At 36.7% G+C, this 22861-nt stretch overlaps 1 protein-coding gene across 1 annotated transcript in view; it reads left to right on the top strand.

Annotated features, from left to right (window-relative positions):
• TNFRSF19 (TNF receptor superfamily member 19) overlaps window positions 1-22592 on the top strand; it is a 56629-nt gene extending 34037 nt beyond the window's left edge. Inside the window, exons 6-10 of the mRNA XM_042839235.1 lie at window positions 13863-14027; window positions 14996-15121; window positions 15904-16006; window positions 17839-18239; window positions 20259-22592. Of these exons, the coding sequence (XP_042695169.1) occupies window positions 13863-14027; window positions 14996-15121; window positions 15904-16006; window positions 17839-18232 (788 nt within the window). The 3' untranslated portion in view covers window positions 18233-18239; window positions 20259-22592. The remainder of the gene's footprint in view (window positions 1-13862; window positions 14028-14995; window positions 15122-15903; window positions 16007-17838; window positions 18240-20258) is intronic.
• The last annotated feature ends 269 nt before the right edge of the window (window positions 22593-22861 follow it).

Below are 22861 nucleotides of genomic sequence, written 5' to 3'. Positions count from 1 at the left end.
TTTTTTTTTTTTTTTTTTTTTTTTGGTGTATGCAATCCTAACCTGTCTTTTTAACTCATACTGTTTATAACTATTTTCTGTGCCTGTGTCTATAGAAGCATTCTGTTACGTAGCTGTTTATCATTAAATAGGTATTACAGATAGTAGATATCTGGGCAGAAATAGAAGTTTCCCTCATTTCTGCCCATTTATCTTCATGCCAAATGTATATTTTTAACTGAATTCAATTCTTTATCCCAATTAAAGAAATACAATTCATAATCATAATATGGATGATCCTGAACACTTTCTGCAAGCACTGGATACAGGGGTGCCCACTGTGCACTTAAGGTCATGTTCCTGAGAACAGAAAATTTCTTTAATTGCTTCTAATAGTTAACTATTTGGAGCATACTGAAATGTACTGATAGTGTTGCCAGTGGTCTATAGGAGTGACAACTGTTGTTTTTCTTGCCTGGCTGCTAAAATATAATTTCAGATTTATAGAATCAAGTATTATCACACACATCACATTTTAGAGATACCATTTCTCAAGAAACATAATGTTAGAATTATCTTCTTCAGTCTGTTGTTCTAATTGAGCACAATATACACAGTAGCATCATTTATTATACCTTTTAAAAACTCTTGACCCCAACGGTCAATATCTGTCCACCCTGATAGGGCAACAGAGGCCTCAGAGGAGTAATTTTCTGTTTTTATTCCAGTGGATGATCTATTAGTGAAGAGGGAGCTGTGTTATTGCCCTCACTGAGAAGGCTGTAACATAAGCTTCTGCCATATTCTTTATCAGCAGAAAATCTATTGAGGGGAAAGTAAAGTTTTTAAAAATAATAATTTCCAAGCATCTTGAAGAATACCTGTTTGTTATAGTTGTGGAAGGAAATGAGAACATGTGGACAACAAAGTTTGAAATCTTAAATAAGAAAGAAACAGTCTATATACGATCTCTTACAGGTTATATTAGCAGTACCTACTTAGGAAGCTGTTAGCAACATAGTTATTAAATGATTTCCAGAATGAATGGATGTGATATGAATGGCTTTCATTATACAAATGGAAATCATAGAATAAATTAGGAGTGGAATGTTGTTTTGCTGCACTGTTGATTCATAATCTCTGAAAATGCAACTTATAAAATATGATCATAATGCAATAATGTTTTAAGTGGATTGTGTCAAGTTAAGTGGTATTTGACCAAGCCGGATTGCACTGAAACACACTGCCCTTCTAGTTACAGTGTAGGAATTTCACTAATCATCTGTAATCCAATTTTATCTACTACAGCATGTATTAATGTACTTAAGAAAGTTTCAATGTATTCTTTTTGAGAATACACACCTCATTTCTTACTATTTGGTGAAAAATATATAACCTGAGGTTAAAATCAGGAGGTGACATTTTTAAAACAATTACATTCTATTACTTTGTTAATTCACACCACAAGCTCATGTAAATGTTAACAAAAGCTTACATATGTGGTGCTCATCTGGCATTATATTTATATTGAATCAATATATGCTAACATATAGAGCAGAATCTGAGATTTTCCTATCTTTGTTCTAACTCACAGATGGTAACTCTATCTGTTAATCCCAGTGGAAGTTTCATTTTGAAATACAAAACTTCTTTTGAGCTTGTGTGTCCCTCCCCACAGATGTCTGGAGCCTTGATGTGTTTCTTTCATGATTCTTTTTAAATCAGGGACTGAAGCATTGCTGGTGAACAGTGAAGTTAGAGATTCATTGCCTGGTAATGCAGTGAATCCTTAAAATATGCATTATCAGAGCATAATAACAAGAAAATCGAGAGTGACCAAAATACTTAGTTCTGCATATTTCTGGACAGTAAAAATTTGTTGTAGAGATCTCATTTCATTAGGTTAAGAAAACTATTTAGTGTATAGGATGAAGAGCTTTGTAGTTGTAGTATTTGCTTCTAGTTTGTTCAAATAAAATAAATAAAGCAGCTTGTAATTATATTTAGTTTTGTTCCTTGACAATGTTAAGTACAGTTACAAAACAGAATTCTCATCTTAACTGCAGAGTATGAGAATTTCAATATGTTTTTTCAAACCAGTTTACCATACTTTTGTTTCTAGTAGTAACTTGTGCAACCTTTCATCTTATGAGTCAATCCTATAATTAGTATCCTTCTTTGCCAGAGGCATACTGAATGTTTGTTTTAGGTGCAGAATGTCTGCAAGAAATTTAACTTAATCATTACTTTTTAATGTAAGAGCTGGTTAGCTCAATTATACTAGATTAAAGTGAACTTGAAATTCCTGAGTTACAGAGAAGAGGCTAATCGTTGACCTGCACTGAATAAGTACCATTTCTTTTTTTTTTTTAAAATGTGTGTACAATGTGGCTAGTCTTTTAGTCCAGTCTCGCAATAGCTAAAAGTAATTGTCTGCTCATTGCATAGAGTGAATTTGCAAAGTTCTGATTCAACTTGGCCATTTTTGTTGATCAAATTTTTTTTGCAGTATTGCATGCATTGTGGAAAAAGTGAAAAATATTTTTTTCAGTTAACTTTTGCTTGTTTTGTGTTTGAGAATAGTTTGAAAATACAGTTACACCTTTCCAATAACTTTCTGTTGGGTTTTTTGTCATGTTCTAATTACAGAAGTATAAGATTACTTTAAATATATTTATTTAATATTATGCTTCTAAGCTATATTCAAACTGAAAATATTAGCTTCATTTTCTCTCATAAAACAAACCCAGCTAATTCTGGAAATGCTTGCAATAAGATCAACCCAACAGCACTGAGTTTTGTTGCCTTCCATATAAACACATGGTGATTGCTGTGCCTTTTGGCTGCACAGCCTTGAAACTGTGACTGACACGAACATAAAATGCTCCTAAAGAAATGCTTGATAGTGTGCTGTGATTTTTTTATTCTTATCCTACTTTGTGCTGGTACTTGGCTTGACTCAAAAATATATGGGCTGTGTTCCTCCTGTAGAAGGTAAAAAGAAGGTAAAACAAAATAAAAACAAAGGAACAAAACCAGTAGAGAGCAGGGAATCCATGCAGGCTGCAACTTTCAATATTTGCCAACTGTCTATTAAGAAAATCATCAAAAAGTGTAACAGCACTGAAGCACCTAGAAGAAATCACAGGCTTGGAGGACTAGAATGTACTGGAAATAGAGTAGGATGCAGTAGCCTTAGAATAAGAGTGATGCACTAAGGGCCTTATCAATGATGATTCATTATGAAGTAACATCTTATGAGCTGGAAAGACCTGGTGTTCCCACTGATAAGTGGTATGATTCCAGTATTTCTCTACTTCCCTTTAGCTCTTCTAGTGATAGGCCTTTCACAAGTCTCGCTCTTACTGGTTCACTTCTGCAGAAGCAGTACCCTGCCAACCACCTCTTTTACAAAGGTCATAGAGGCAATCCTACATGTTATTTTGGGCGGTGACTTGTGTCTTTGTCTGAGATACAGACCGTGACTATTTCTGGAAAAATTATTTTTTTAAATAAAAGGTTGCATCCACCAGTTTTAATGATGGTCCATTCAAGTCCAGTAGTTTGTGTGTGTGTATATAAGTATGCATATATGAACTTAAATTATATGTGCATGCTATTGAATGCACATATATTTTTACTTACCATATGTGTTTGTGGAAATTTAGGATGGAATTTGTGCACCCCCATTAGGCATATAAAAGCTCATGCTTAACACTGAAGTTGTCAGCCCCATCTTCCACTGATAATCAGTGGAGAGTTAAGTACCCCAAGAGTTCAGGAAAGATGGATAAGTTAAGCTTCTATAACTAATGTGAAGTAGACTTTCAAGCCTGTGATCCCACAAAGTTGTTTCAGAAAAAAATAAGCATTTACCTGGAGATTTCTGTTTCTAGCTGTGTTTTATAAAGACACTAAAGTGAGTAGCTTTGACTTTGTCTCTATACTTCCCAAGTTAGAGTTTATTTCAATGAGTTGCCAGTGTCAGATTAGATGAAAGAAACATTGTCCAGCTTCCTTATACCTGATGTTCCTCTTACCCTTCTACTTTTCCTTTTTAAGGAGGAAAATAGTTTTTTAGATTAAAAACTTTTTCATTCCTTCTTAATAAACTTAGCTATCATCACCAAACTGCAGAGAACTCTCAGGTGACCCACTGAGATACAGGTGTTTGCTTTGATCAGATGAATCCAATAGAGGTTGACCTTTCAAGGAAGATAGCCTTTCACTGTATCTTCTATATTCTTTGACTAATTCCTTCTGAATTCTATTAAGGAAAGGAGAAGTTATATGTCAGATTAGATAAAATGGCAAAGTTAGGAGCTTATACTCAGCAGCGTTTTGTTCTGTATGGCTTTGCTATATCCTCAAAGCTTTAAGTAGTAAATTAAAACTGCTTTCTATAAGCCATTATTATTTCAGACTTCAAAGCTACATCTTTTTCATCTGCACTGTATTCTTGTGCATGCATAATGTTGCACAATAGGTAACTTTCGTTGCAGTAAACAATGAAATTTACTTTGATATATGCAGTATTAAAGGAAGATGGTCACAAATGTCCAGCTTCTAGAGGTGTTTAGGGTTTATGTTAGAAAATTATGAAAAAATTTGTATTTAATGCTATGTATTTCAGATCACATGCATTTAACTTTTTTTAAATCTGAAGGTTGCAAAATTGAACATAAAAAAAGTTAGAAAATACCAGTAGTGTTGGTTCTGCAGCTCTTAACTTCCACTGTAGTTCAGAATGGTAATTCATCCCAGTTGTGTACAAGTGCTATGAAACAGTCTTAATTATTTAAACGCTCAGTTTTCCACAGTAAAAACATGTTTTCCCCACCAATACATGAAAATAGCTAGTAGTGATGTTTTTTAAAAATAAAAATGAAAAATCAGATGTAGTTGCCTTGCCTTGATCCCTTTTTCTAAACTAGTGATATTCTAATGTAATTATAAACAGGAAAAACTTTTGGTTCACTAACCTGATTATGGTTTTCTTAACTTTCTTACATTTCACAAGCACATTTCTTGTGGCTGTTGGCTGCCCTAAGAAAGGTGCTTACTACGTCTCCTGAAGTTTTACAGCTGGCCAAATTCAGTTAGAGAGATGAAATAATCTTCTACTCACAACAGTTTATAACTTAGTTTCTAAAATATTCTCTGAGGAGGCTGCAGAGGATGGAGCTGAACTTCAATCTCATGCATCTTGGAAAAGAGCTCTTAAGCTTTTGCTTGAAAGGAGAAACCCCATCACTACTTCCTCTTCCACAAACTAATCTGAAAAAGGTTACAAGCCTTGTTTGTGCCTTTTCCCCCATCCTCTTATTTTAAAGTAAGATCACAGATCTTTATTTTCAGCAGTTTTAAGAGAATATTTTCCTGGAAAAGCTGGCAGCCTGTGTCTTGGACAGGTACACTCTTTGCTGGGTAAAGAACTGGTGGAGGGCTGGGCCCAGAGAGTGCTGGTCACTCTGGAGTTAAATCCAGCCAGCAGCCAGTCATGAGTGGTGTTCCCCAGAGTTCAGTACTGGGGTGTGTTCTTTTTCGTATCTGTATTGATGACCTGGACAAGGAGACTGAGTGCACACTCAGTACGTTTGCAGATTACGCCAACCTGGGAGGATCTGCCTGGGGGTAGGAAGGCCCTTCAGAGGGATCTGGACAGGCTGGATCACTGGGCTGAGACCCAGGGGGTGAAGTTCAATAAGACCAAATGGCAGGTCTTTGGCCACAACAATCCCGTGCAACACTACAGGCTTAGGGCAGTGTGGCTAGAAGACTGTGTGGGAGAAACGGACCTGGGGCTGTTTGTCAAGGTTTGGCTGAACGTGACCCAGCCATGTGCCTGGGGACCAAGGAAGCCAATGGCATCCTGGATCACATCAGAAATTGTATTGAATTGTATTGTCAGGAGGAACAGGGAGGTGATGGTTCCACTCTATTCAGCTCAGACCACTGTGTTCAGTTTCGCACCTCTCACTACAGGAAAGACATCAAGGCCCTGGAGCATGCCCGCAGAAGAACAACAAAACTGGTGAGGGGTCTGGAGCACAATTCTTAAAAGGAGCAACTGAGCAAAGTGGAATTTTTCAGTCTGTAGAAGAGGAGGCTCCATGTCATTCTCTACAACAACCTGAAAGGAGGTTGTGGTGAAGTGGGGGTCAACCTCTCCTCCCGCTTAACTAATGGTAGGATGAGAAAGAATGGCCTGAAAGAATGGTCAGGCACTGAACAGGCTGCCCAGGGAGGCAATGGTGTCTTCATCCCTGGAGGTTTTCAAGGAACATTTAGGTGCTGTTCTGAGGGACATGGTTTAGTGGGGAAATATTGATGGTACGAGGATGGTCGATCTAGATGACCTTGGAGGTCTTTTCCAGCCTTGGTGGAACCAGAATTTTACTGAATTTTCTTATCGCTGCTAGAACTCTAAGGTTTCTGGACTAAATATTATTCAGCCAATCCAGCAACCTCCATTTTAGTCCAAGTGAGCAAATGAGCCTGAAAATAATTTGGTATTCAAATACAGCAGGTCAGCTATACGTCATTTAGGCAGTTTTTTGAATGGGTAGGTTGCATTGGCAAAAGCTATAATTTGCTTATGACTGAAGATGGTCACAGTATACCCTGTGATTCTAATGCCACAATAGGCATCCAGTCAGCAGACAGAAGTCAGAAAGCTGAATACTTTTATTATCTTCAATATTTACCAAATATTTTCAAATAAAGCAATTTTTTTTCTGATTGGATCAGAGGGAAACAAAAACTTCTGTGACTAATCTGCGATTCACTGTTCATAAGGAACTCACATTGTTCCTTTACACTTCTGATTATTCAAACCAGTTAATCTCTGTTAGCTAAAAACACAACCTTCATTATTTTTACATACAAACAAGCATGCAATTGTCATTTAACTAGTGAATATATGATCCAATGGGTGGAACACCTGCCTATGAGGACAAACTGAGAGAGCTGGGGCGCTTCAGCCTGGAGAAGTGGAGGCTCCAGGGAGACCTGAGAGCAGTGTTTCAATATCTGAGAGGGGACTTTAAGAATGAAGGGGGCAAACTCTTCAACAGGGTCTGTTGTGATAGGGCAAGGGGAAGTGGTTGAAACTAAATGAGTGGAGATCTCTGTTGGACATAAAGAAGAAGTTTTTTTATAATAAGGTTGATGAGGTACATGTTGTCCAGAGAGATGGTGGATGCCCCATCCCTGCAGACATTCCAGGTCAGGCTGGACAGGGCTGTGAGCAACCTGATCTAGGTGTAGTTGTCCCTGCTCATTGTAGGGGAGTTAGACTAGACAACCTGTAACACTCCCTTCCAATTCAGATGATTCTATGATTAAATTCTAAAGAACGTGTGGTCTTTGTCTCCTGTTTCAGGAATCATGTTACGACAATAGCTGCCCATTTGAAAATACTGTTTCTGTAAACAGCACATACTCTTGGTCTGCGTGTGAGGACAATAACTTTCATAAGAATTTTGGAACTGAGAACCATTTCTCTCATCTTTTTGTATGAGTGAGAAGAGAATGATATGTTTCAAGAAGAAGTCCATCCCCTTTTGGCACTCTGGGACATCTACATTCACAGAATTATCATCATCTGCTCGTATTTTCTTAGGAGGAAGTGTTTTAGCAGCAGGATTTTGTGAGAAAGCACATAGCCTGTAATCTAAGAATATAGGGATATATATAGAATAATAGAAAATTTGGCTATTCCACAGAAAGAGAAAGCTTCCATCCTGTGTTTTGCATACTTGATCATGTTATCCATGGTACTCACACCACTGAAAGTGGAATTTGTGAGCAGGATGTTTTCTTATATATATATATTTATATTTGTATTTGTATTATATATATATATATATATATTTATATTATATATATATAATTTATAATTTATATATAAATATAATTTGTCAAGATTTGATGCACATATAAACTATGAGCTCTACTGTAGTTATCATTACTAAGATTTTGGTGGAGTGGCTTATCCTCTGTTTCTTCTTTATCTCAAATGTCAGAATTTATGATAGCGTGGGATTCAACCAGATTTTTTGAAGTTCTCTATTTGCTCATTGTAGGTACATTAGAGATTTTAAGTAGTTATCCAAAAGCAGCAAAACTCTCTTGCTTTCCATTGTGACAGGAGAAGGTAGTTTTTTAAAACAGGTGTTATTAATCAGTTTAGATTTCTGTGAGGAAAGATAGAGATAAGCATAGGCACTAGCATAATGTACTTAGATTTGAACAGGAGATTATTCTAAAATACTGTGTTCTTGTTCCCAAAACAATTTTTCTCTTTAAAAAGAAATTGGATTAATTGGACACATTAGAAGTAAAATAGGAAAGTTGGTTTTCTACTTTTGTGTTCTGACACAGACATTATTATGTTACTGATTTAATACATGCGAACACTTGTGAAAAGTGAAAAAAGAATAAGAAAAAGAAATGGAATTCTATGCAAAATCTTCAGCTGCTGAGGATGCAAAGCTGCTGGAAGCAAAAGCCAGGTTTTTTTCCAGCTTACTTGAAAGTTTATTCTCAAGTCTATTTTTCAATAGACTGACAGTTCTCAAAGTTGAAAGTTTTATTACAGAGTCGTAGGATCATAGAATCATAGAATGGTCTGTGTTGAAAAGGACCACAAAGATCATCAAGTTTCAACCCCCTGCTATGTGCAGAGCTGCCAACCACCAGACCAGGCTGCCCAGAGCCACATCCAGCCTGGCCTTGAATGCCTGCAGGGATGGGGCATCCACAACCTCTTGGGCAACCTGCCCCAGTGTGCCACCACCATCTGCATGAAGATTTATGTACGAATCAAGGTTCCTTTTGTGCCCATGTATAATTTCAATTTAGATTACCACAGTAGGACCAAGAACTAACACGTCTTAATTACCAAAATAAAAACCTGATGTAGAATTTGACTGTGCCTTATAGACATAGCAGCATATATCCAGTACTGTATTTTAAATTCCCATACACAATGTAGTTTTCTACCACTTTAATCATAGAAAGGTTGTCAACAATTGGAGTTCTGTAAAATGTGCAGTGCAACAGAAATGAGCTTGGAAATGAATACATGAGGTTTCAAAATCTGAATTTATAAACACATTTTTTGGAATTTCCAAACAAAGGATAAACACTTGAATAGTCATTTTCTCCCTTAAGGCTGCTTGGTATGTTTATTAAAAAAATAAGAACAGCCAAATGAAGCAAAACAAAAAAAATGTAGGGCACTAAGTTGGAAACTAAAGGCTTTAATGTCAGCAGTTGCTGCACATTTGAAAGATGTGGCTTGACACAATGAACTTTTGGGCATAGGCCATGCACGCAAATGGCCGTCCCTTTACAGCTGTCGGGAGATTCTCTCCAGTGTTTACCACAGTCTGCAGCAGTCCTGTTTAATAAAGGTCCTTTCCTCTTACATGAAAGATCTGCAGAAGGGAGGCAATATTCTCTCTTGTGAAGACTCGAGAATATACTCAGGACATCTTACTTTCCATTGATGTTAATGCACAGTGATATATATTACAAATGGATTTTATGTATATATACAAATAATACATGTAATACCTGTACTACCTATATGTTTATACACAATACGTTGTTTTCTTGTTGGGCAGCTGGGTGCTATACTACATAAAGTCATTACTTTTTTCCTTCTAAATGAACATAAACATCATTCAAACTTTTTTCACAATGAAGGGATGTCACCTCACGCTGCTCTGTTTCCTGTGGATCAAGAGCAGTCATGCAGATAGATGCTGCAGTTCCACTGACAGGCAATAGCTTGTTAAATTGTTGCAATTTGAGGGTATGTCTGAGCCCTTCATTCTTGTCAAACTGAGGTTGCTACACCAACTTGAATCAATCAGCGTAAATCAATGCAAAGGCAGTGAACACTTTTTATAATAGGCAAATGCTCCTTTCTTCTTTCTTGGTTAGAAATATCAATATTCCAGAAATTAAATCATATTTTATTTTACTTTTGTATCTTATTTTCAGTCCTGATTGTAAAAGATGGCACTTTGTTACCGGGTTATCATGTGAATGCTATTTCAGTGGAGTTTTGATTAGCTGTGTCTTAACGAGTAAGCCTTCTTGAGGCTAATATTGATTTGACTGTTAATAGTAATTTCCAAAGAAAACCCAGACATAAAATTCCACATTTTATCATCCTCAACTTCAGCAAGTACATATTGTATCCATGGAAGGAATGTGAAGTGCTGCAAGTTCTGATTTCAGATGGTTAATCTACCACGGAATTATTTTTTGTCTGGCATACTGATTTCAGTAGTGGCTGTAATTGGTTGTAGTTCTAAGGAAAAAAACAAATCTAAGAAAATAAGTATGAAATAAATAATAACAGAAGTGTCTTTACATTTTGCCCAGACTCTGGTTATTTGGTATGACTGGCTGAAAATTCAACTGTTCTGTTTCTTGGCAGAATTTATAGTGATACAATTGGGATTTGTATGTTCAGTAGTAGCAGAGTTACCAAGATTTAACCATCTTGCTTAGCAAAAACTTCATTTGCTTTTAAGAACCATGTATTTGCACACTGACATTACAAGGTACTGTTCCTTAATTGAGGATAGAATACATAATTTGGCTTACTTCTCAAAGTTATGCAGGAGGAGGCTTGGTATTTTGGTTAATTCTTTTTTAGCATGAGAACATTTTCAGAATATGTTGAAACTAAACTTAGAACATTACATCTTTTTCTCAAATAAAATACATTTTTGTTGGTTTTTTTAAATTCAAACTATGCACATGCTTTCAAGAATTGTAGAATTGTGCACCGCCTCCCTCCTTTCTTAATGTATCCTGTCCAATTCAGTGCTTAATTACATATTTGAAGTTAGTCATTTAACAGATGTAAGTACAAGCATGAAGTACACCTCCTTGCTTTACTAAAATGAGACCATATAGTCTGTGAGCCTGAAAAGTGAGAGTTTATGAAAATGCACACATATCTGAGTAACACTGAAAGCAAAGTTCAGCAATGCCCAACGGGCCGCTATTACAATAGCAATCCACTTCTGAAGTGTTGGTCTCTGCAGGGAAGATCACTATCATTATAATTAGAGCTAAAGTACAATGGACTGCTCACAGCAGCTATTCTAAGAAGTTCTTTGAAGGTGAAGATGAGTGGTAGACATTCTCAGGAATTGAAAATTGCTTTCTCAAGTCAAAAAAAAAAAAAAGAAAAGAAAAGAAAAGAAAAAAAAATCAGCAAAATAAATCTTAAGCAGCCTAAAATGAATTTCGTTTTTTGCCATCCCAATTTAATATAAAGTCGTATTTCCAGTTTGGATGCTGCTGATGAAACTTAAAGAAATGTGTATCATTTGCAGTTTCCCAGAACAGAATCTAATACATTATTATGCTTGCAAATAGATTCGTTTTGTGAGCAAAGGAAGAAAGTCAAAAGTGTAGCAGCTCTACATCCAGTGATTTGTTCTTTCTGTTCATCCTGTCAGAAATAACAATTCTTTTTTTTCTATTAACTATGAAGGTGAATTTCTAAGAAGTGATCAGTGCTTTTAGGTAGGTAGATGGAAGCATGCAGATAGATTGACATGAAAAACATTTGAAGACATTCTGCTAATTTTTTTATTTTCATGTTTTTAAATGCTTGTCCTCACTATCTGTAACTTTCGAAGGACTCAATCAGGTAGTTGTGTAAAAATGAAAATCTGATATCCATGATTTTCATACCTGACCCAGCAAACATGGCTGTGTGAAAAGTTTTCTTTCTGGAAGACTGTAATGTTGAACACCAACAAAGGTCTGGAAAAGAAATCATAGGACTTAACTCTATGAATAGCTGGAATTACAGAAAAAAGGAGAAGGGCAGGTAATACTTTTTAAGAAGGAAAATTACCTGTAACCATGGATTGGAATTGTATTCTATATAGCTGAAATAGAAATAATAGACCTTTTGATATAATAAAGAAAATAATAAAATTCAGTAGAAGGACAGTTTCAAAATATGTTTCTCAGTTGTGTAGAAGATTTTAGGCTCTGTATTAATAAGTTTTAGGATCTACTGCTTTTTAATATATCAGAATGACAGTGTATCTAAGGTGGGAAAGGACACCTGGACGTCATTGGGCCCAATCCCTGCTCCAGCAGGGACACAGAGCAGGGTGCCCAGTGCCACATACAGTGCCACATGTGCTTTGAAAGGTCTCCAGGGAGATCTGCACCGCTCTGCCCCTTGCACACAAGTGCTGCTGGTGTTCTCAGGGAACCTTCTGTGTGCCAGCTTCTGCCCATTGCCTCCTGTCCTGGTACTGGGCACCACTGAGGGGAGCCTGGCTGCATCTTCTTGCCACCCTCCCTTCAAATATTTATGGCAGTCCCAGCTCTCTCAGCCTCTCCTCATGGGAGAGTTGCTCCAGTCCCTTCATCATCTTGATGGCTCTTCACTGGACTCTCCAGAATCCCTGCTCAGTCCGATTTGGAATAATAAAAGGGTACAAAAAAGATGAGGTGTAGTAGTACAGATCATTCATGTAATGCATGGGTTTCATTTTTGGTTTTTAAATTTGGATTCCGAGGAGTTGATGTTTTCCTTGGTATAAAGTCTGCAGTATTACAACTGGATGTAAAGAAGTTCATTTTCAAAAGGTCTAGATTTTTGGCAAAATATCTGACCATGATAACAAAGTGATAGAGTGCTTAAAATGCTTTGGTGCCAGTGTCTGATGTGTGTAGAGGAAATAGCACAATTATGTGAGAAAAGCATTCCTGAGTAATACAATCCCATTGATTCCACTAAGTCAGAAAGTAAGCAAGTTCTTTCTTGCTGCTATTATAGGCAGTTAGGACAACAAACATTTGTAGTTACATACAATTTAATTAGTGATTCTAATATACTTTGGCAGACATCAATTTTCCAATTTATACATGACTGTGTGGAGTATTTCTTAGGAAATTTTGGTCTTTAGGTTTTAGCAAAAGAATTTGGGGGGGAAATAGACAGTCTGACTTATTTTTATAAGTGGATACCTTTTCTTTTTTTAAGTTTACTGTTAGATAAATATTCAGATTTGTGTTCCTTTCCTCATAAGATGCTGCTGAGTGATGCGGCTTTCGGAGTGGATTGAAAAAGATGAACTATCAGGAGTAAAAAGTTGTTAAAAAAATTGACTTTAAAAAGATCATTTGCAACTTAAGAGTTTCTGTAGTTGCAGTTAAATCTTCAGTGATTTCGGTTGTTGTTTTTTTTTTACTTTCCATTTGAAAGTCATGTTTGTCAAAGCTAGAGTCATTGCATAAGCCTTCAACAATACAGGTGTAAAGTCAGTCTGTTGAATTTTCTCTGAAGATATTATTTGTTTTCAAAAATTAGCACTGAATTAAAAAAAAAAAATCGTGCTGGTGAAATCCTTGGCTTGATTCTAGAAATCTGTGACAATTTATGCAGCCAAGCAAAATGGTATTTCAGCATTAGAACTCTTCTGGGCATCTCAAGCTCTCAAAAAGGATCTTTTGAATGGAAGTGCATGTAATTGTGACTCCCTCTAGTGGACAGCTTTCTCTACTATAGCCTAGGAAATAGTTAAAATCATTTTTGACATTAAAAACTGAGAGGTCTTCATTTTCATGGTTAAGATTCCATTCCCAGAGACAGTTGGAATGCCTTTGTGTGCATCTCATTATCACTCATTTATATATATATATAAAAATAATGTAGCTGCTGATTATTTATCTACATAAAGCTTATATATTAGTAGATGGAGCATTCTTTTTTTTTTTTTTTTCCTGTGCTGAGAGCCTCTTCTACTAGCTCGAATTTCCTTCACATGGCTGTACATTTCTGACATTGCACAACTTTCCTTAGTTATTATTTAATTACATTTCAGGTACCACCAAAGTAAACCTTGTGAAGATCCCATCAACTGCTTCCAGTCCTCGAGACACTGCTCTAGCAGCTGTTATATGCAGTGCACTTGCAACAGTGCTCTTGGCTCTTCTTATTCTTTGTGTTATCTATTGCAAGAGGCAGTTTATGGAGAAGAAACCAAGCTGTAAGTTTCCAGTTATCACTGTTTCTTTGTAATATTTATGCATCAGTATTTGGTTGGCAAATCTCTCTGGATATAAATAAGTAAAACCTAGGATTGTTATGTCTACAGCATTTAAGCAAATTTATCATTGAGATGAAAAAGCTAGCAGAAGCCTATACATGTGTGCAAACTCAGTGTGGATGTACTTGCTTCTTCTGAGAAAATGTTGTGCAGATGTCCAGAAATAGTTTTGCACTCATTATGCACCATGCTCTGTTAAATGGTGCAGATATATTTGGAGCATTGGAAATCTAAGCTAGGATGCCATTATGGAATTGCAGTACTGATGTAGACATACCATCATGGAGGATCTGTGCATCACATGCCTTTGTGAAATACGGATTAGCTTGCTGAGTTAATGACTGTGGCCAGTGGGGATAGCAGATGTTTCATTAATGATTTTGGTTCGGCAGCATATTTAAGATGAAATTTGAACCTTGACAGTAGATGTTTTGAGAAATTCAGGCACAGCGAGTTCAAACTTCAGTTAGTGAAATTTAGTGATTCATTTGTCTTGGCCTACAGTGATACAGACTAAATGAAGTCTTTTATTAATATCAAGTTCTTTAAGATAACATAAACAAAGCAGCCGAATGTATATTTCAGATTGATATCACTGAGAATCATTTACCATGGAGAAAATGGAACAGTGAATACGATATGCTTTCAAATAAGCAATATGATATGCTTTCACCAGAATAAGAGCAAATGTCTTCCTAAGAGAGGCTGTAGTTGAACCAGCTGTTCTAGGGCTTGTTACAAAACCTGTGGTATGCATGATGTCAAACCCCATCATCATGGTGGATCTTTTGGTTGGAAAATGTATGGAAATGCTGTGTATTATGGCATTTAAGTGTTCTGTGGAGATAGAGGCTCTGAAAAGGAACAGAAGTATCATTTACTAACAAATATTTTCCTTTTATCAAAAGGGTCTCTGAGATCACAAGACATGCATTACAATGGGTCTGAACTGTCTTGTTTTGATAGACCACGGCTAAATGAATACAGCCACAGAACATGCTGCCAGTGCCAGAGAAGCACATCACAGACCTGTGGTATGTTAATTCTATTTAAAAGTCACTGTAAGGAACAGCAGTTATACAAGCAACAAGAACTCATGATTAACATTTATCTGACTCTTCAGTTGCGACGTTTGGCTTTCACTACGAAGTAAACATTGTCAAACTACCCCTTGTCTCAGGTTAATTTCTCAGTAAGCACAGGATTTCTAAGCAGCTATTTGGTTATGATTTTTTTGTTTTGTTTTCATTCCAGTGACCATTCACTTAAATAAAAGCAGTAAATATCTATCTCAGTTCTTTCTGATAAAAATAGCATTGCATTTGGCTTGGAGACTTAAACTGGTATGAAGCATTTCACAGATAGTAAGAACATGATACCAGTTCTGAAGGACATTGAAAACCTGAACAATTCGAATCACTGGGATTTTGTGAAGTGCTGTCAGAACAGATGTGCTTATGATATTGACAGATACATAATTTAATTTGAACACAAGCTTAAATGCCTAGTATGCTGTCAGAATGAAGTACTTCCTCTTCTATGTACCTAATTAAAAAGCAAATTAATTTGAAGAATGGATATTCAGATTTTCATGGCAGGCATCTGTATTATTTCAGGAGGAAGGACTTGGCTTTTATAAATAACTCTGTTTTAAAGAAATAAATTAACCTACTTATTGCAAGAAGAGATCTCTTTCCTTAATCCGTATGTTGTAATGTAACTGGTAAACTAATACCCAAACTTGAAAGAGTACAGAGGCTAGGTTTACACACAACTTCAATGCATTTAACACTATTAAATCAATTTTCATTCTTAGGGCCTGTTCATTTGATTCCTTCACTGTGTTGTGATGAAACCTGTAGCATGGAGCACAGCAGTCACAGTTGTGCTTTGCACTCACAGACTACACTTAATGAAAGGTAATTTAATGTTATGTAAGTCTATTAAACATTAGCTATTTTGTATGCAATCAAGTCAATATTTACACAGGATACAATAGCTGTTTGGAGTGAAATACTGGATTTTTTATTTGAATTGTAGCCATATCTTCCTGTTTTGTGCAAAAATAGTGTTATGATTAAAAAATTCTTCCATTAAATAAGGAAAAAAAATATGTAGTGTTTAAGTATTACTTAATAAATTCTGACATGTTACAAGTTGGGGGGTTGGACTCGATGATCTGTGGAGGTCCCTTCCAACCCCTACAATTCTGTGGTTCTGTGAAGTGACCCATTTCTCTCGTAAGCAGACATTCTTTCTCTTGTGTGTGGTACCGTAGAGGCTTTGGTGACCTCCTTTCCTGCTTTGTGTTAGCAAGGTGCTGTATAAACCTGTGAATCTAAGGGGATTCATTACTGTTTAAAAGCATCATGAAAATCTTCCCTTTTTTAGAAACTCTAAATGACTGTGAAACTTGAAATGTGAAGTACTTCAGAGTTTCTACCATTATTTTCTGCTAAACAGCTGAGTGTAAATCCAGAACTTGTTATTGACACAGTAATGCCTTGAGCTAAAAATATAAAGCCTATGGTATCCTGCAGAGTTTCCTAGTTACAGATTTTAACACTGGGTTTGTTTATTTCTTTAAACTCTTTAATGTTTACTATATAGGGTTTCCAGCTGTTTTCTTGCTTTGGCCAAGTTTAACTAAAAATGTAGAAGCAGCTTCTTCGTAGATTTTGTTTATGAAGGCAGGTTGGTGACCCAAGCAGGAGATGTAAAACACCTAAATTTTCTGTAACAACTTGTTTAACTACCAGGAAGTTTGAATCACCCTTCTGTATTACCAAAGCTGACAAATTGAGAGTTGTGTACTTTTTGAGAATCCTTTTTTGGTTAAGTCTTTAAAAATAAATGACATATCTGTGTGGATACATCAAAGGTACTTGATTCCTTCCAGTAGAAGTGGAGTTTGCTCCAATTTCCTTTGCCAAAATGCCTTATTTCCTTCAATTGTGGTTCAGTGTCCTGACTTTTCACCTCAATCTACAGAAACGCTCTGTGTATTTATCTAAGCTATTCAAACACCATGCTTTGGAAATGAGTAAAGCTGCTTAAATTGCATTGCAGGCAATATTAATGTGTGAAAAGTTTTGGTCACACAAATTATTACTTTATATCAGAGATAGCCTGTACATTTTTGTAAACCTTGCAGGCAGTTTTTGAAATAAAACGTGTGAACAAAACATGTTAGTAGATCATTCACTGGGCCTTCAGTAGCCACATGCAGGCACTGGGAGATGTCAGTGTCACCATTTTATTTGAGACAGATTGCTGAGTTTCTACTTCCGCTTTCTTCCCTGTGTTCCAAATAATTCTAACAATTAAAGGTCATTGTCAGTCTTCCCAAAAATCTTTCTTACTGCAATTTGAGCTTTTTATATCCTGCCTTTACCCCCCACCACACACACACGTTGAAGAACAAATACATTTCATCACGATTTTGTTCTTTAGACTAAATATTGCAACTGTATTTCATATGTTCTGGAACCCCAAATTCACGTTGTGAAGGGCTTCAGGCAACCTTTTTACCTCTAGTAATAATCTCCAGAGCTCCCTTCATGTCCAGAGGAAGGACAGCCTGGCTTCCATTCCAAAAGAGTTTTTTGGACAAGGTGCCTCTCGAGTTCTGGCTAAATATGACCCTGTTTAATCTGTCTGAAATACCTGTAATCACTAATGACGATAATTACAATACTGATAGTATTTGCTGGAATGCTTTTGAAACAGCACACCTTTTATCTTTTCGCAGGGCTTCTGATTCCATTGGAGAAATGATTCCTGCCTTCCTTGGTTCTCTTTCACACTCTGCTTGTGGAGACATTTCGGATGCTTGGCCTCTGATGCAAAACTCAGCTTGTTGTGACAGCATTTCTTTCTGTGAATCATATTCAGAACTGGCTGGAGTTGCTGCAAAATCCTGCAGTCTGGAGACTGAAAATGCAACTGCCATTGAGTCAGATAATAGCCAGGAGCTAAGTGATGTACTTACTTCAGCTAAGTCTCCTGATGGAAACATTGTAAAGTCCTTTGAAACATCCAAGGATAGAACATATATAGAAGTTTCATCACTTCAGAACTCAGCTGCTGCTGAAACCGAGCCAAAGACAAAGTGTAATGGAACAGCAGATGACTCTACGGACTGATAAAGAGGTAAGAAATTCAACTACAAAGAAGGAGTGAGAATGAGTTCCCCAGGCATGCAGAGCTAGATAAAAATAGAATTGTGGAGGGTATATAGTTATGTTTCTCCAAAGGTTACACCTAGATGCTCCTGAAATAAGTGACAGCTCTACAAAAGATCCAAGTTTCATGTTTGAAAATGATTGACTGAATTTGAAAGGTGTAATTACTCAGGCTGTAATGCTGAGCTAATATGAACTAGAACACAGGGGTAGGCCTGTACACCAATAATTTTTTATCAAGTTCTAATTACACTTCAGGGGGAAAATATCCATTAATAGTCTTATGACAAAACTATATGAGTGCAATTATATGAGGCTAATCCTTGTTTATGTGAAAATGTCTTTACTTATCTTAAACAAAGCATAAAGGACATGCAAGCATTCCTCTAAAAATATGCACAAGGCCTTCTGTCAGGTTCTTAAGGAAGTGGCAGAAACAGAAGAGAATCTCAAACACCTTAAATGCCATTTGTATTCCCATATCATCAGTTTGTCCCTAAAATAGGAGTACAGCTTAATCTGTAAAATCTCAGTGCAAACACAAGTCTCAGTTCAAAATGAGCCATGGAAATAAATGACTGCCTCTAAACATAACAGTATAAGCATCACAGGGAGTCACTGTACTTTGTGATCTTTATATCATCTTGAATTTTAGCTGTGATCTATTTTGTTTTGTTGTTGTTTGTAAATGCCTTTTTCTACTATTGGAAGTAACTTAAAGGCCACGTTGGATGGGGGCCTGGGCAGCCTGGTCTGGTATTAAATGTGGAGGTTGGTGGCCCTGCCCATAGCAGGGGTTGGAGCTTTGTGATCCTTCAGGTCCATTCCAACCCGGGCCATTCTGTGATTCTGTGACTGTAGGAGAGCAGCTCGTAGCTGATCTGTGAAAGGATCCCATGCATGGCATGTGTACTGGGGGTGTTATTCAACCATTCTACCTGCTGTGTGGGCTGTGGCTGGAAAGCTGCAGTAGTCAGAGGCAGGAACATTTACCACTAATATTAATAGCATTAATAATCCACCAAATTTAATTAAAAATATTTGTTACCTGTAATTATGAAAATTTCAGGTCATCTACAGAAATAAAGGACCTTCCTTTGATCCTCTTCCATTCAGTTTGCATGTCATTTTCATATTGTCCTTAAATAAGAAGTAGAAAGTAATTAGTATTTAACAAAAATATGCATATCCTGGAAGCACCAAGTGCATAATTCTTGGTAAATGAAACTTTAGTTCTTTATGTGACATTTTCAAGAAGAGAAAACAGAGCTGAGTCAAGGATTTGTTTGCTATTGACTTCAATAGAATTTGTATATTGCCCTGAAAGCCTACTGCAATCACTAAAAATACTGACCTTGGCTAGATGGCTCATAGGTTCTTCAATACATTCTTACAACCTGCAGTTTAGAAACAAACAGTTTTGTGTGTGACGTTGGAAGATGAATAGTCAGTGTGTGGCACCAACATCCCACCTGTCATTGGGCCGTTGTCACAGGCTCATTTTGGAGCACGCCATCATTAGGTGACAGCCATTTTCTAGGAATATATAGGAAGGAACATGGGCATGGTGATGGCTGCAAATCTTGATGCTGCTATTCCACAGTTTGCAGAGGCTAACGATGGAAAATGAATTGAGTTTTTAAGGGACTAAATATCTGTTTTAACATGATGAAAAAGTCAAAAGCTCTTTAGTGTCTTGTTGAAATATTCTGAGAGAAGGACAGTCTTTTTAGCGCAGGTGGATGGGTTACAGTCTTGCATAGGGCTATGCTTTGTTATATTGCAGGACACATGGTGACATGATATAATCAGAAGGCAATAGCATATTATTATCTTTGTGCACTTAGTTATAATAATACAGGTACAGTCTTCATGTTTACATGACTTTCCACATTTGGCAGTGGGTTTTTTATCATTTAATCGAGTATAAAAACACATACAGATTTTTTTGAGTTTATGTAACCACTGTTCTTTCAATTTCATTTAGGAAAGCAGGGCATTTCTCTCAGCACTGAAACATTATGCTTCCCTAATGCTCGTCTGCTGACTGTCATCAAATACAGCCTGGTCCTCAGTGTCACACAGTTTCAAAATCAGCTGGAAAATAATGGCATCATTTCACACAATCGAAGCAGTTGCATCTGAGCCGTAAGAGCTGTGAAGTGAAACTTTAAGGAGCATCCTAGGAGAACCCTGAGAGCGGATTTATGAACATTTGCATCTCTTATTCAAAAAGAACCTTTTAGTCCCTAAGATTCTCAAGAAGTCCAATGGAGTGAGCATACAAACGTATGTCAATATATCAAGAAATACAAATGTGTGAACATGTTTACATGGCTACCTTGAGTATGGCTGCAGCTGTGAGAAGGCCTGGGACAAGACTTTGCCAGTTACTCTGCTTGCAGATTTATGCATGCATTTGATATTGTTTTCTGATTCCAGTTTTTAACTCAGTTTCCTGGTGTTGAAGGACTTAAAAACAGAACATTTCTATTTATGTGAGGATCATCTATTGATGAACTGAAGCTTTTATTATATATTGCATTTGTAATCAAGAAGCTAGTTTGGAGAGTTACAAAATTTGCATGTGACAGATGATAGAGCTGAAGTCCCTCTCGCCCAATTATTTTGCTTGTGGGAGGGAACATTGTTTTGTTCAATGTAGCAGGAGAACAGCTGTGCATTAGGTTTAGTGAAAGTCAGCTGCATAGAAAGGGATGTTATGTTGCTGGTCGTCCCACTGCTGGAACACAGCACTTGTTGTTATAACATGTATTTTTTATGTTGAAATAAATGCAGTCAACTCACTTCAAGACAGCGAAGTCAGCAGGTGTGTCACACCACTATTCATACGATGAGAGCTATTACTAATTATGAATTATTTTCATTGCTAAAGTGATGGTCTCAAGCTTCATTATGATTTAATTCACTCGTTTGGTAGACCTCCTGTTTTTTTAATTCACATCACCCTGTCCTTCTCACTGAAGCGTTTTGTGTAAAGTCCATATTACACATAAAAATAGATTCCTAACTTGTTTGTAATACCTCTGAATTGAATCTTTGGAGCTACACTCATGCCTAGTTCATATATATCAACTTTCTTTCCTGTTTGTTCTTTATGACTTTCATGACTGTGGTTTGTTGTAGAGCTTCCTGTAAAGATGTGGATTCTACAGCCATTTTTCCCTAAAGTAGTTTTAACTTCTGTGAGTAATTTCTGCAGCCTCTACTGACTCACTGAATTCAACAGGCTCCAACCTGCTGATTGTGACCTCTAGCAATCATTCTGTAGAAATCCCCAATGTGCCTTGACAAAAGCAAAGCAATCAGCCAAACAAATGCAAATTTGCATTAAATATTACTCATCTTTCTGCACGTGGTTTGTATGGCAGTGGAAATGATGAGAGAATCATGTTCCATAACAAAAAGAGACTTCTTCTTTGAAGAACCCGGTGGAAGACAAACCCTGCACAATAGTTAGGTCGAGTATAGGCAGCCAAAATCAATGAGATTATTAATGTGAGCAAAAACTGTTGATTAACAGTTGTCAAATTCATGCCAAAGTGAAGAAACTAAACAAGGGGCTTATTTTAATCAGTAACTACTCCTATTTGATCTCTTACGTAGAATAATAGTCAGTTATAGGAGTATAATTACATAACTAAGTACTGGAAACTGTATACTCAAATAAGAATAGTTTTGAATAAATTCTTTGAATCCTTTCACACATTCAAGAAGTGTTGAAATATTATTTTCCACTAAATGTGCGTGAAGAGATGTGTGTTTCTTTGTAAACATTTGTAAATAGAAAAAATCCAATGTGCATTTCATTACATGCAAGATATTTTTACAACGTGTGGATTTTTAACTTTTCATTATTAAGGCTTCTTTAAAATACTGTGTTCAAAAACTTTGCCAGCATCTGTCACAGTAACCACGTTTTCCCATTGGAATTTACACTTTGTGTAATGCTTTTGTCCGGCACCTCCAGATGGAAGGACTCCTGTCTTCACATGAGCGAAGATGGCTTCGGAGCAAAGAGGGAGGAAAAGTGAAGAGTGCTTTTCAAATAGATGTATATTGTGTATATATTTCTTTCCTTAATTTAACCAAATTGGTCTTTTTTATATTGCCTGTGGCAAGAGATGTTGTACGTGCCAACAGAAAACAAACTACACCGCATTTTGACTGCCCACATATCACATCCAAGGACTTACAGTGCTGTTTTAAATGATCCTTTAAAGAATGTAAATTAAAACCTTGTATAAATGGCTTTGTATTACTTCTTTTTTTTTTTTTTTACTTGTGAATAAATTGTTACTTGAACCATTCTCAGTTTGTTGATTTGTGGGTTTATTGTGCTTTTCAACATCTTTATCAATGACATAGGCAGTGGGATGGAGAGCATCCTCAGCAAGTTTACTGATGACACCCAGCTGTGGGCTGCACTTGATACAGTAGAAAGAAGGAAGCCATCGAGAGGGACCTGGACAGGCTTGCAAAGTCGGCCCGTGAGAACCTAATGAGGTTCAACAAGGCCAAGTGCAGCGTGCTGCACCTGGATGGGGGCGATCCCAGATACAAGCATAG

The sequence above is a fragment of the Centrocercus urophasianus genome, unplaced genomic scaffold (genome assembly GCF_019232065.1).
Source record: "Centrocercus urophasianus isolate 14NV4802_14NV808 unplaced genomic scaffold, USGS_Curo_1.0 seq_9, whole genome shotgun sequence".
NCBI lineage: Eukaryota > Metazoa > Chordata > Aves > Galliformes > Phasianidae > Centrocercus > Centrocercus urophasianus.
Note: the sequence above shows the minus strand (reverse complement) of the source record. Positions and strands in the feature narration are given on the sequence as shown.